At 37.3% G+C, this 15,870-nt stretch overlaps 1 protein-coding gene across 1 annotated transcript; it reads right to left on the minus strand.

Moving 5' to 3' along the window:
- Positions 1 to 9,653: 9,653 nt before the first annotated feature.
- LOC112272803 (uncharacterized) lies at positions 9,654 to 15,167 on the minus strand. Its single transcript, XM_024500917.3, has 11 exons — positions 14,002 to 15,167; positions 13,186 to 13,319; positions 12,729 to 12,916; positions 12,159 to 12,434; positions 11,878 to 11,936; positions 11,615 to 11,651; positions 11,320 to 11,391; positions 10,922 to 11,072; positions 10,624 to 10,779; positions 10,363 to 10,471; positions 9,654 to 10,185 (listed from the first exon to the last, which is right to left on the minus strand). Exons 1-11 carry the CDS (start codon positions 14,294 to 14,296, stop codon positions 9,920 to 9,922), a joined length of 1,743 nt encoding a protein of 580 aa, XP_024356685.1. The 5' UTR covers positions 14,297 to 15,167; the 3' UTR covers positions 9,654 to 9,919.
- Between the last annotated feature and the right edge of the window lie 703 nt (positions 15,168 to 15,870).

The raw sequence follows: 15,870 nt of genomic DNA on the forward strand, positions 1-15,870 counted from the left end.
TCTAGTTTTCTTGTATTTTGGCAATAGCCATTCCAGTTTCTTTCTTAATATACATATTTCTATTTTGTCCTATTTCTTTTTGAGAAGAGTCTCACTTACTCTTTAGCTTTCATCGAGTTCTTGTCCTTGACAGATTGACAAGAGTACACTTACAATATCAGAGCTTTGTCTTTTCTTGATTAAGAGTGGATTACCCCTTTTTCTTGATAAGACATAAGCGCATTAGAAGTTACGGATTACTCTCTTTTAAACTGATATTGTTCTTAGTATTTTCTTTGTTATCAATTCCTCTCTTCTATTTTGAGCGTTATTAGACATCTTCTCTTTTCTAAGTGCTACTATGGCAGAGCTTGTTGAAATGAAGAGTGCAATGGCACAGATGCAAGAACAATTGAGGGAGTTAATGCTTGCGATGCATTAACTCAATTTACCACCACAAGGAGCAACAAGAATGGTAGGAAGTGAAGATATAGAGATGATTGGGGCTGCTTCAACATCTGCACCAAACCATGTCCCTTCTCCCAGAATGGAACACCCTTCGAGTGTTAGAGAACCGAGAGTTGCCTTGCCCGAGAAGTTTGATGGTACTAGATCCAAGTTTCGAGGATTCATCAATCAGGTCCAACTAGTGATTGAACTTCAACCCCAGAGCTATCCAACTCCAGGGTCACAAGTTAGATTCATTGGTACACTTCTTTCAGGTTCAGCATTGTCATGGTTTTCATCTTTTCTTGAACGACGAGATCCAATATTGGATAATCTGGAGGCTTTTTTGGCGGAGTTTCGATCCATGTTTGGAGAACATGATGCAATTCGTGTTGCAACCAACAAGATCCGTATTTTGCGACAAGGCAATCGATCAGTAACATTATATGCTTCGCAATTTCGACAACTTGCAACTGATATCAAGTGGGATGATGCCGCACTTGTGAGTCAATTTCTCTACGGATTACAATATGAGGTAAAGAAATTGATGCTTAATTTACCTGATCCTCAAACATTGAGTCAAGCAATTGACTTTGCTGTGAAGTGCGACAATCAACTTTTTGAATTTCGATCCGAGAGTCGCACAAGTGGGCCTCAACGTTACTACAATTCAATGGCAACACCGACGTCTCCTCAACACATACCTTCAGAAATAGAGGATATGCAAATTGATGCGGTACGTTTCAAACCTCTTACTGAGCAAGAAAAGTCTCGTCGTCGACAAGAAGGATTGTGCTTATATTGTGGAGAACCTAAGCACACTGCTCAACATTGTCCAAAGAAGCGACGCAACTACAAAATGAGGAGTACGGCTGTCAAAGAAGACAGTATGTCGGAAAACGAGTACGTCCAGCTACAATAGGGACCGTGCGGCTGGAATCTTGTACAACTTCTAATGAAGGTCCTATCCTCTCCTTAGAACCATCTCCTTGTTTTATAATAGATGTGCGTTTAGGACCTAATAATTACAAAGCCTCTGCCTTGGTAGATTCAGGAGCCTCATCTTGTTTTTTAGATGAAGAATTTGCTAGATGTCATAGAATATCATTAATACAAAAAACTAAACCTGTACACGTAGAAGTCATAGATGGTCGTCCGTTGTCTTCTGGAGATGTAACTCACGAAACACTTCCTGTAGATGTAGTAATAAATGGTCATAGTAGTTGCGTAATTTTTAATATAATTAGATCTCCCTCTAATCCAGTAATTTTAGGCTTATCATGGTTAGAAAAGTATAATCCTCGAATAGATTGGATTTCTCGTAAACTTGATTTTCCTCAGAGCATTAGTAACAGTTCTATTAATCAAGTAAAAAACCATGAGTCTAGTATAATAAAACCCGCACTTATAGGTGCAAAAGCATTTATACACGCAGCAAAAGAAGGATCAACTTTTGCTATTTATGCTGCACCTATTTCTGAAAGCGTAAAGACTTCAAGTGGCATTCCAAGTCAATATCAGGATTATCAAGACGTTTTTGAGAAAAAGAATGCAGATATTCTTCCTGAGCATCGCCCATACGATTGTTCAATCGATCTCAAGGAAGGAACTCTGCCACCATTTGGACCAATTTACAGTTTATCGCAAGATGAGTTGGCTGAACTCAAGACATATATTGACGAGAATTTGGCAAAGAATTTCATACGCCATTCAAAATCTCCAGCAGGAGCTCCAATTTTATTCGTAAAGAAAAAAGATGGATCTTTACGAATGTGTGTTGACTATCGAGGACTCAACAAGATCACAATCAAGAACAGGTATCCATTACCTTTGATATCAAGACTCCTTGACCAGTTGAATCAAGCTAAGATCTATACAAAAATAGATCTAAGAGGAGCATATAATCTAGTACGGATCAAAGAAGGAGATGAATGGAAGACTGCGTTTTGAACCAGGTACGGGCATTTTGAATATAATGTCATGCCTTTTGGACTCACGAATGCACCAGCTGCTTTTCAACATCTCATGAATGATGTATTTCATGAATTCTTAGACAATTTTGTCGTCTGCTACCTAGACGATATCCTGATTTATTCTAAGAATGTTGAAGAACATGAAATACATGTTCGTCAAGTATTACAAAAACTCAGAGATGCAGGATTGTACGCCAAGATGGAAAAGTGTGTATTTCACACTACTCAACTTGACTTTTTAGGATACATCATTTCAAATGATGGTCTTATGATGGATTCTAAGAAAGTCCAAACAATCATGGATTGGAAGATTCCAAAGACTATAAGAGATGTCCAATGTTTCTTGGGATTTGCCAATTACTATCGGATCTTCATCAAAGATTTCTCACGAGTTACAGCTCCACTTACACGCTTGACTAGTAAAGATAAATTCCAATGGAATCAAGAAGCGGAAGCAGCATTTGAAGCCTTGAAGACATCGTTTGTCTCTGCACCAGTCTTATATCGTGTTGACTTATCCAAGGTATTTTTTATGGAAACAGACGCATCGGATTTTGCCTTGGGTGCAGTTTTATCACAAATGGGAACAAATGACAAACTTCATCCAATAGCTTTTCATTCAAGAAAATTCTCAGCAGCCGAGATCAATTATGAGATCCACGATAAAGAACTTCTTGCAATCGTGGATTCCTTTCAAGAATGGCGTCATTATTTAGAAGGTGCTTCTAGTCCAGTCACTGTGTATACAGATCACAAGAACCTCGAGTATTTCATGTCAGCACGCGTGTTGAATCATCGTCAAGCTCGTTGGAGTATGTCTTTGTCAAGATTCGAGTTCATTATCACTTATCGGCCAGGAAAACAACAAGGTTTGTCCGATGCCTTGTCTAGACGTTCTTATTTTGCACCAAAAGAAGGAGATGCAGCTTTTGAGCAACAAAGAACGGTCCTCTTGAAACCGGAGCAATTTCATCTCCGAGCAGTGAAATCAACATTGACTGTTGATTCAACTTTTCTCAAGCAAATCCAATCCAGTATGTCCTCAGACCCTCTTGTTCATGATATCGAGAATAATTCTTCCAAGTCTCATGATTCTTCTAAGTTCGAGTTCAAGAATAATCTATTATATTTTGAAGGACGCCTATATGTTCCAGAAGGAAAAGCACGTTTGCGTGTTCTTCAAGCACGTCATGACTTTCCAGCAGCAGGGCACTTTGGATATAATAAGACTCTGGAACTCATATCAAGAGATTTTTGGTGGCCACAAATGTGGAAGTCAGTCAAAGACTTTGTACAATCATGTGATATTTGTTCAAGATCAAAAATTCCTCGACATCGACCGTACGGACTTCTTCAGCCATTACCTATACCAGAACAACCATGGTCTTCTGTTTCTATGGATTTCATCACAGATCTTCCAAACTCAAGATCTTATGATTCTATATTTGTGATAGTAGATCGTTTCACCAAGATGGCACATTTTATGCCATGTACAAAATCTATCACAGGTGAAGAAACAGCTAAGTTTTTCATTGATAATATCTATCGCTATCATGGATTACCTAAAGATATCATATCGGATAGGGGAACTCAATTTGTGTCGAGATTCTGGAGGACTCTTTTCAAGATTTTAAAAGTGGACATAAAGCTATCTTCAGCTTTCCATCCTCAAACTGATGGACAAACAGAGCGCGTAAACCAAGTCTTGGAACAGTATTTAAGGTGTACCATCAACTACCAACAAGATGATTGGACAAACCTTCTGCCATTGGCAGAGTTTGCTTATAATAATACGGTACATTCCTCCACGCAACAAACACCTTTCTTTGCGAATTATGGCTATCATCCATGACTTGATACTTTTGATTTTTCAAAAGTTGATAATCCTGCAGCAGAAGATATGGCAAATCGGTTGTCAGAGTTACATGCAATAATGAAGGCGCAGTTGAAGAAAGCTCAAGAACGACAAAAGATAAACGCAGATCTATATCGTAAGGAGCAACCACAGATCAACGTCGGTGATAAGGTATGGCTACTTCGTCGCAATATCAAGACTACTCGACCTTGTGACAAGTTGGACTATCGTAGGCTTGGCCCCTTTTCTGTTTCTGAACAGATCAACCCAATTGCATATCGGTTACATCTACCAGAGTCAATGAAGATCCATCCTGTATTCCACGTATCTCTTCTTGAACCATATAAGACAGTGGATATACAAGGAAGAAGACAAATGCCATCGCCTCCTATAGAAGTAGATAATAATGAAGAATTTGAGGTGGAAGAGATATTAGACTCAAGGCGGTGCCGAAATAAGCTGGAATATCTTGTTCATTGGCGCGGATATGATATTAGTGAACGCACATGGGAGCCATCCAGGAATCTAGCAAATGCATCAGCTAAAGTCAAAGTTTTTCATCGACGACATCCATCAAAACCAAGATGAAAATCTCTCTTATAAAAGAGACAAGATTGAGGCAAGATAACATTCAATTTCCTATCCTTGTTTGTAACTTCTTTGCATTTGTGACGCTAATTAGATGGAGAGCCAACAACCAACAGATTCAACTCAAGAACCTTCGTTTGCTGACCTGCCGGACGAGACATTACGATTATCACAACCTTCAAGACGACGCAATCGAGATGAAGATCTTCAAGAACGACATGTTCTTCCTCGAACAGATGGTGAGATACAACGCGTTTGGTATCACGATTTGGGAAGGGACTCCCGATGTTTGGTGATTTTGCTAGAGGTAGGAACAACTCCTGATGGTGTTCCGAATATTCTATTCGAAGGAAGTTATGAAGGCCTCAATAATGATCAAATAACTGGGTGGTCTTCCCGCCTTGGTATGGGACACTACCGATGGTTGAGAGGCCCTATCAATCATCTTCGAAGAGAACAGAGATCAGAGTATGTGGCGAATACAATTCGTCGCATCATAGATTTCCTCAACATATGATGACCACTCTTCGTGGAACTCGTCTCTAGAAGGGGGGGTAATGTCACGGCCATAATCATGTAAGCTAATAATTACATATAGAAATAGGTAGAAGTAAGTAAAAGTAGATAAAAGTAAGTTAATTGTATAATATTTAATATAGAAGCTTCCTAGAAACTTCCTAGACGCTGCTTTGACTTCATAGGTGTCTTTAATTGACTTTTTGGATTAGAAACGTGGTCAACAAGTTGGCCATGTGCCACACATGTTGTTAGCTTGAAGATCAAGCTAACTATGTGGCCCACACGTAGAAAAACTTGCCTTGTAAGTCAAGGCATGTGTCCTACAAAGTCAACACATATTGGAGGTCCTATAGAACGTCGCCACGTAGCCCCTAGTTAGATAGTATATATAGAGACAAGAGTGAAGGCTTCTTCACTCTTGTCAACTCCTTTCTTGCTTCTAGTCTAGTTTCAAGGGTCTCTAGTTTTCTTGTATTTTGGCAATAGCCATTCCAGTTTCTTTCTTAATATACATATTTCTATTTTGTCCTATTTCTTTTTGAGAAGAGTCTCACTTACTCTTTAGCTTTCATCGAGTTCTTGTCCTTGACAATCTTCTTGTAAATGTGACTATCACTTTTTGGCAAATTACATATTGAAAGCCATATTATTGTGCATATTGCTACAAGAATTTTAAGTTTCAAGTATGAGACTAACCATCATAAGATATAATAATCAAAGTAGAATTAAAATATCCTACAATCTTGTATTTCATGATAAGATAAAATATTTTTAAAATGATGGATGCTTCATTAGAAATAAAATTAAATCAAATAGAATCAAAGTAATTTATACAAATACTCAAGATCAACTTATGGACATGCTAATCAAATCAATGGTATGCACTAAGTTTAAATTAGATTGTAATAGACTTAGCTTAAAACATCTAAAATAGTACTATTCGCTGATAAATCTCTTATCCTTTCTCTTAATTCTAAAAGCTTCAAATTCAACTCTTTTAAAATCCTTCACTTTACCATTGTATTTTTTCTAAGAAAGATAGATTCTAAGAATGTATCTATGTTTTACTACATAGAACTTTGCATGATGTCACTTCTCCACTTGTGCTCCATTAAGATCGTAAGAATTGAGTCTAATAAAATTCTTTACATCAACCTTTGAAACTAGGCAATTTTCAAAGGTTTATAAAGGTTTGGGAAAAGACCAAGTTGTATCAAAGAGAGGATATTGGAACATCTTTCCATTTCTACTCTTTTAATATGCTCCTTTGTAGTTTGTGAGTTTAATTTCTTTAAAACATTTTCTTGATCAATACTTTATTTGAGGTGCTGCCATTTTTTCTTTGTATTTTTATGCTAGTTGCAATGGTACCACATAGATTAGATTGAATTCAATAGTATACACATTTTTTGTAACAATTGAAACTATTTTGACAATAAGCCATGATTTTTGATACCAAGATGTGTATATTGTATTAAACTCTAAAACAAAGTTGAATGAAGATGAACATAATGATAAAAAAAACTATGTGTTTCATTATATTCATATTGAATTGAATAAAGGAGTGTTTAAATACAAAAAAATATATCTAAAAAAATTCGAACTTCATTGAGCAAAGTTTGAATTTATCCTAAATTTTCTTGCTTAATGTACAAACTATATCTATTGATATTATAATACTTGACGATAATTAAAGCTAATTGATCATCAATTAAGATGTTTTTAGAATTACAAAACTTTGGGTAGAGAGATTAGCTTTAAGACCTTTGATCAATACATCTCTAATTTCTTGGATCTATAGTAGTAGTAGGAAAACTGATGATGGTAAGTAATGAGACTATTAAGTGATGTGGAATATGTAAACAAAATAACTCCTTGAATTAAAAGAAATTAATATCCATTAATAGTATAATCAATCTTTAATAGACATCTCTTTCATTGGTAAATATTAAAAAGTGACTTAATCTTTAAGAACTTATTTATACATATAATAAAAGATGACTTTTATATGCTTAGATTAGAAATTAAGAATAGGATAAAGCTTTAGAAAATATATATATATATATATATATATATATATATTTATTTCTATAGATAATAAGATTTTGAATATTTATTAAATTATAATATAATCATATAATTAAAAAATAAAACCAAATGGACTCTTTATTGGCTAGATAGTATGTTTATATTCTAAATTAATCAAGAAGTTACATCAATATTTAGCTCTTGGCTTTTTTATGACATAAGATTATGAAAAATTTGAATAGGTCATTTACAATGATTTTGCAATAAAAAAGACGATTTATATTAGCAATATTAGAGTAAATATAGAAATTAAAAATATGAAGATGAACATGAAATCAATTGTTTGCAATATATTTGAGATCCAAATTGGTTGTACTATGCATATACATGGAAACTTGGCAAAGACTAATTTCATTCTTTGGAAAGGAATTGTGAAAAAATTGCCCAAGTTGTAAATAGCATTTAATGAGATTGAGGCCCATTCAAACACAAAGAAAAGAAAAGATTGGATTATAGCTTGAAACCATTCATACTTATTAGAATTAGATGTAGTTATAAATGGTCGAATATCATGGTGGCTACTAGAATAAGTTGTAGCAAAAATACAATCTTGAAGATGAAATCATGTAAGAATCTTGTAAGTATAAAGGTCTTGATATAAATATAGAATATAAGATGATCATTCATAAAAATCATTATTATTAACCTATATTATTAAAATATAGCCTATTTCATGCTAAAAACTATAAGTATTGGATAGAAGTTGCAAAAAAACCATGAGTACATAAGAAAGTAAATTCCAAATACTAGAAAGTGAATTCCAAATACTAGAGCTAAGATACTTGTTTCAACTAGAAAATAGCACAAAGTAAAAATCAAATAAGAAGTTGATTGCTGAAAGTATAAGTTTCATAACTTAAAGGTGGCCAAATATATATTAAGAGATCTTTTTGAATGATAGCTTTGAAAAACATTGTAATAGTATTCTTTAAATAAACTTCTTTATTTTGTATAATAATAAGAGCTATTATAAGATAAAAGGTCTCAAGATGCACAACATCATCAAATATATTATTGTAATTAGTGCCAAAGTATTGTTTGTCTCTAAAAACAACAAATTATATCTTATAGAAAGTGTTCAATTGGACATAGATATTTAATTGGGTATACTAATATCAATCAAAAATAGTAAGGAATGACATACATTATATTTTAATAGAATATTTTTAATAATTCAATAACATATATGACTAATAAATATCAAACATGTAAGAAATGTCTTAAAAAAAATAGAAATTAGAAAATATATTCCAACATGGTTTAGCAATATCAACATGTGTTAGCAATATTTAGACATATAATAAGGAATCTAGAGATGATGCATACATAAGCATCAAAGGCTTGAACATTAAAGGGGCAAAGGTGCTCAACAAAGATGTAGTCCTTCTTCTTGATATGTTGAATTGATGTTATAACAATACCAACAACATGCTTCTACCCACCAAAAAAAATAAGAGTAACTTTGCACATTGGTCACTATTGGTTGTAGCTGCTACTATCTTTGAGTTTGATAATAGAGTTAAAAATGTAGGCAACTAAGAAAGACATCATAATTGTAATCAATTCAAGCACAATTGGAGAAATAAAATATAGTTTGACAAAATAAAAAATAAAAAATGATGATTTTAACAATGATTGTGAATTAGACCCATGACCTAACAAGCTCTAGAAACAAGCGGAATGCAAATGTGCATGATGATCAGAAACTTTGTGTCTCAATGGATTCATACTGAGATCTAAGCTAGCTGATCGACGGTCGAGATGTCTTTAGGACAAAAATAAACTCTATGAGCAGGGAGATCAGCTTTGACACCCTTGGTCGACACATTGTCTGCCTCCTGCCGTTCTTTGGTAGTCTGCTTCGTGGAATGCTCAGTCTGTTGGATATGAGTTATCGACCAGCTCAACAACAACCAACGATTTGAGTATGTAGTTGGCCGTTGTGCTGTTAGCAACTTGAGCAGAAACTGACACTGTGAATAAGCTTAAGCTGTTTCACTTGGACTGCGTTATCTTGAATTTTGTATAGTCATAGCATGAACTTTCTCTGTTTGTGAACTGTTTACTTATTGGAATCTACTGAGACTGGATGATGAAATGTTTATGGGTTGCAGACATTGTCAATGAACTGAATCGACTTATATTAATAGAAAAAACAAAAAAACAAACAAATTAATAAAAAACCAACATTTAAATTGGTAAAGTTAATTAAGAATATCCAAAGTGAGATGGTTTCTTCTTATTCAAAAAGCTGTTCACAAATGAAATAAGGTGTGCCGGTTACTTCGGCAGCTCTATGCACACTCAACAACCCTCCCTTTCCCTTCCTCTCTTTACTTCTGAAAAAAAACCTTAAGTTCTCAGCATGCATCTGAAACCAGAGTGTACTTTCAGAATGCCTCTAAATAAAGGTACTAGCATATCAAATTAAATCGCTACAGCCGAAATTTACACTTTCTAGTGGGCTTTTTCACTTTTGAGTGGGTCTTGGACTATCTTGAGCGTGAATGGTATGCGAGTAACGTTCCTTTTTGTTGCGATGGTTCGCCAGAATCCAAGAGATTGTTATCAATGTCAAGGCTATAGACAAAAGCAGCAATGGAATCCAAAGGTTTCGAATAGCTCTTCTTGCAGGGCTGCATCGCTCGTTAACAATGGTGTTGAATGTATCGTACACGAAGGAACAGTTGGTTAAACTGTCAACCTGTGGAATTATATTCAGTAAACTTTGTCCCCCTGCAAGAAAACCACGGCATCAAATGAGAACTACAACGCATCAGCTTGCTTCAGGAAATATTTTCCACGCGGGGATATACTTAGTCAAAGCATAAAATTTTGAATTTATTGTAACATTTCGTTGTGCTTTAATATGGGAACTCAACACATGATAAGATCTCATGTTCTTGATTGTACCTTGAGAAAAATCCCTGATAGTTGTGCCTTGAGTTGGAGTAACAACACGCCCTTCAGCCAAACACGTATTTGAAAGAGGCTCTTCTGGGCAAACGTAAGGTTGGATAGCCTGAGGAACAAATAATCAATCTGTTAATTCTGGTACATCGATTATTCATAAAATAATAAATAAATATATATATATATATATATATATTAGTGACTGTGTTGCAAGGTTCAACTCAAATAATACATCACAATGTAGGAATATTCATTACTCACTTGTGGTAGTTCACCAATTGAGATTGTACCCCGAGGGCAAGAGTTTGTAAATATGTGGGTTGGGGCTGGACCAATTGGATTGCACACATCAGGTAGAGAAGTGTTTCGACCTATTCTAGTGTTTGCATCCCGTATTTGAGTGATAGCTCCGTTGGCCTGGCATATGGGAAAAAAATAAACATCTGTAAACATCTTTGTAATAAACTGCGCTGAGGTGCAAAACATGCATGAATAAGTATAAGCGCGCATATTACAGGTGTAGAGAGTGAAAAAAACAAGAGTTTTAGCTTGTACTCACCTGTACAATTATGTTGCTAACGCCTTGCTTGGCTACTCCTGATGCGGAACTGGCAGTTGATAGGTCTACACATGGAAGCAAGTCGTCCAACGTTGTATTTGCAGGGGCCTGTAAGTACTCGGTGAAAGCTTGGCATGTATCTGATGCAACACTGCAATATCAACGCCACATCCATTATAGATCTTGCAAAACAAGCAGGATTCACATCCTTGATTGTACACACGAACTCAAGAATTTAATTATGGAAGTGGAAGCAATCAGATCACATTCACTCAACAACCAAGAATTTTGAGATATCCTCGCATCGATCAAAGAGAGTACAAAACACATACCCTATGATTTCTATTTCCTCTTAAAATATGATGAAATAGAATGGACATGTATAGGGAGTTACTAACTTGTTGACAGCGAAGAAAAGCCCAAACAAAACCCAGGTCAAGGCCGTAAGGATCCAACCCAACAAAAGAATCCTGTCAAACACAGTAAGTAGGAATGTCTCAGTACGTGTAGTCTTTTCCATAACCATTAATCAAGTGTCTACAAACACTGAAGAACACGATAGGTGCAGGTACCACGAGAAAATATACATATATATATATATATATATATATATATAATTTCGGTCACAAATTACTGATTTGAAACTTTTTATTTTGTAGAGCATATAAACATTTTTTGGAGGATGGAACTTACAAGAAAAGAAGAGCTCTCCAACCTATACAAGCCGTCACTGCAGGAAAGAATAACACCGTATCAAGTAAATATAAAGATGTTGACTGATTCGAAAGGAGAAAATATTTGATTCAGCATAAACAATTCAAAATCGTGCATAGTGTCGGTATAACACCAAATCGAGCTGTACGTCAAAACACTTGAGTGAAAAGAACATGATTATCTTGTTACATCATTGTAAAATTACACATTAACTGAGGTCGCTACCAGACTGGATATCTTACCAAGTCCTGCAATTACGAGGAAAAGAGCCACCGCCAGAATTATTATCAATGCAATCTCTCTGTAACAACAAAAATAAAAATAAAAAGAGAAACACTCAAACCATTAAGAAAATCGTTTTTAGGTTTAAAGATTACACACCCAAAAGCAAAGCAAACGAATGTAAGCAGTAACAACAACAGTAAAATAATATAAACCAAGCAGCAACATTTATGGAGAATTTATCTCACATTCTGTGATGGACTATACAAAATGTTTGGAGTTATGAGAATGGGCATCATACATTCCATTGATAAGCTTGGTTAATGTGCTTAAGGTATTATCCACTTCTGTTGTTATGGTTTCAGCTTGCTGATTAAGGCTTGTCACTGTCTGACCAATACGCTCCAAACCAGCAATGCCGTATCTACTAACAAGGGTATCCACCTCCGACAACGTCGAGGATACGTTGCGAACTGCGCCTGTTGCATCATTTGATGATGCTCTTATTGTATCTCTCACATTGAAAGCCTGTGTATGAAATTGCTCATTCCGTACGAACAGTGTAATAATACATCCTCTGAAAACACATCAACACCAAAACATTGGGGTCACTTGCTCAGACCGCAACACGCTAACAGTGCGGACAAAGAGATTTATTCCACAGGCTTAATTCTGCAACACCATTTCCCAATTCCTTACTCTTCTTAGCTCTAGAAACAGAAAATGTGTACTCTTAAACAAAACATGTGATGTTTCATGAAAAGACGGATGCTCCGAAAAACATTCAACAATGAACAAAATCTTCTTCAAGCAACTCGCTTTTAGAAACTTCAGAAGTACGACCGAAGTAATGGGTGAGAGATAAACATACATGGCAAAAAGTGAAAGAAGCAGCACGAGGAGGCGAGGTAGCCAATAGTAAAAAGATGAACGCGGCTCTTGCACCTTCTCCCGACGGCAGCAACAGAGCTTGCAGATTGCAGCTAGAACTAGGAGCAATCCCAGAAGTAACCAAGCCACAGCTATAGAAAACCCATAGACTCCCGTATATATCGCTGACTGCAAGTGTGGAAGTCACCAAATCCATAATCAATGTAAGATCATCAATAAGTTATCAAATCACAAGATCATGACAGGTATATGGCACAAGAAAAGCAACTATAAAGATAAACATTAGAAGCAGAAAAAAAACCCCAAGCACTGCGGGAATTACTGAATCTGAGGATGCGCGCACAAAAGAGGAGACCAAACGTCAAAGATATTGAATGACTACAATTGATCTTAAAGTGAAGGAGAGCATCAAAAGAGTGAAGAACTAAATGCCCTACCGCCCAATAGCTTTTGCTCTTCACGTCGTATCCTCTTCGATACTTCCTAAAGCCATTGGTTGGATCTCTACGGTCTCCTCTCACTGCCAATGGTCGTGTATTTGTAGGTGGCTGAACTTGCAATAGCTTTCTCTCTGCGAGAACAGCAAGCGTGAAACAAGTGCGTGAGGACACCTCCAAGCACTCATACTTTCGTCATAGCTCACGAGGCCCATTGACGATGTAGAAATAATCAGCTCAAACTCATTTGGTGGTCTGAGACTTTTTTTTCTTAACTGCCTAGAAAAACGCACATTCCATGATTTCCAAATGGTGATTCAGCGTACACCAAGTGAACAACTTGTAAATGGTAATGTGATCGTCGCAACACACCCCAAGAACTGATGAACCCGCAAAGAGAAGCCCAAGAACTCAATTCAGAAGAAAGTTTACAACAACTCCGGCAATACAACTGTAACCAAGCTCAGGAAGCTACTTTTCAAAAACAACCTACGATATTATCTGAAAAAAGTCCTGCTTCATATAGCAATCAAAAAAAGGTTACTAATTCCACTAATCGACAAGCACCGCAATCCGAAATACAGAGCGTGGGAGGTGATAGTCCAGAAACCCTCGAAGATAGAGGACTTACATCTTGTAATTAGAGAATCAATCACTTTGAGAACCATTTATTTTCATGAGTACTTCCAGCTGAGTAAAAACCACTCTACTTCAAACACGAGATAACCTTGTGGGGGAAAAGTTTGTAGCAAAGAAAGCCACCAACTATCGCAAGCACAATCAAGCATACATCGTTTGAGTCCATAGAGAGTGTACCAAGAAAATGTCCAAATTCGACGTTCTCCGTGTTTGTGGCACTCCTCAGCTTGTGCACTCTTGAAGATTCACTTCCACTCTTGTAAAGAACTAAAACATCTGAAGATGAGATTGCATCTCCGAAGCTTCTTGCAGCATAAACTCCTGTCGACGATGAATGGAGCAGAATTACAAGAGATGCAATCAATGCCGCCCATTTTGTCAAATTTTTGGGATTTGTACAAGCAGGTGATCCTCCTCCGCCGAATTTCTTTGCGGTAGGCGTGCCATTAACACTTGTCACGTCCATGATCATGTCTTTTTCGGCAGTGTCAGGAAAAATAGCTTTTACAGGTATTTTACAACTTAATCCTCTTTAATCTATGAGACCACGGCAGTAGTGAACTGCGAAAATAGTTTGATGTATTATATATACTTGTCTGAACGATAAACTCCTGCTTCTGCGCTCGCTATGCGGGACCGCAAATTACCTCCCTCACCGGAACACTAATCTCAGAAGCCCAAACTTCGAAAACGCAACTCAATTACTAATCTCCTCACAAAAAATCACGACCAATTCAATCAAAATTTGACGACTTCACCCGTGTTTCCTTGTCCTCAAATAACTACAACCAAAGCGCCCTCCGCTTCTCTACCTCTTGTCGTCTATTTTGCACGGCTCTGCAGCAAAATTCTCAATAATCACAGCAGCAGGCCCCAAAACGGAGTCATCGAATGACAGGCGCCTGCAACTGAGACTTGCAGCACCCGTTCAGCTTGCAGAAGCGCTGGTCGATATGTACACTGAAACCGGAACTTCTGGGTTCAGGAAGGAGGGTCTAACAGTGGTAGTGATGATCGTGGCTGCGCTGCAGTCGTGCAGATCGCTGCCCCTGACACATGACGACGATCACGGCAAGAACGGTCTTCGCTTGGAAGCTGGGAACAAGCTTGCGCAGTAGTACCCAGCCCAGCACTGTGCAGTTTCCAATTCGCAACAAGTTTTCGGATTCCGGACCACGTGGCAGGAATAATCCACGGCACCGTAGTTGGTAAGTTTCTTTCGAAGCCGCTGGGGTGCCTTGATTTAGTGAAACTGTGCCGTGGTGCTCGGTCCATGCGTCGGGTGTCGTCGAAACTGCTACAATCACCGGCAGATCCTTGAGCCTCATGCTCATACCCTCCCAGCAGGTTTCACAGTTTCGAATCCACCAAGCTCTAGTTCGTTATCTTCCTCTTAAATCCCATTCCCCCATCCCTGGCTTCCTTCTGACTGGCACTAGCGCGGGGGCCACAGGTAAACCACCGCTCCACATTCACTTTTGAGCGAGTATCATAAGAAGCTACATCCCTTCCTTCCTACCCTTGTACGCAGAGCATCTTGTGCTTTCATGACACCCCTTATATGTGCAACATGCATGCTTTGCTCGGGGTAGGGAATCGTTCTCCGCGAAAAGCAAATGAGCCGTAGCTTATGAGGTCTTCGGCACAGTTTCAAGGCAAATGCTTGATCAACACAAACTTGTTGTTAGGAAGGTGGTGTCAAACACAAGTTTAGAACGTAAACAATGAGTAGCATGACCGGTGGGATACAATGCCCCATGTCCAGGGCAGTTTTGTTCGTTTAGTTTTCATGAAACTGGATCCAAGTAAACTAACTGCGCAAAGCACATGGCCCTGGTGTGGAGCATTGTAACACCCTCTCCATTGTAACAGATCCACAACTCACGGCAAGCGAGAGGAAATCAAGCACGTTACGAAAAGTGGATGAGATGGATGGAAGATGGACACAACACCTTGGATTCTGAAAGCCATGATTCCGATCTCTATCATCACAATGAAGTTGACCCCAATTCTGCTTGGCATCATCCTGATTCACTGGATGAAGTT

The sequence above is a fragment of the Physcomitrium patens genome, chromosome 19 (assembly GCF_059467195.1).
Source record: "Physcomitrium patens ecotype Gransden chromosome 19, ASM5946719v1, whole genome shotgun sequence".
Taxonomy (NCBI): domain Eukaryota; kingdom Viridiplantae; phylum Streptophyta; class Bryopsida; order Funariales; family Funariaceae; genus Physcomitrium; species Physcomitrium patens.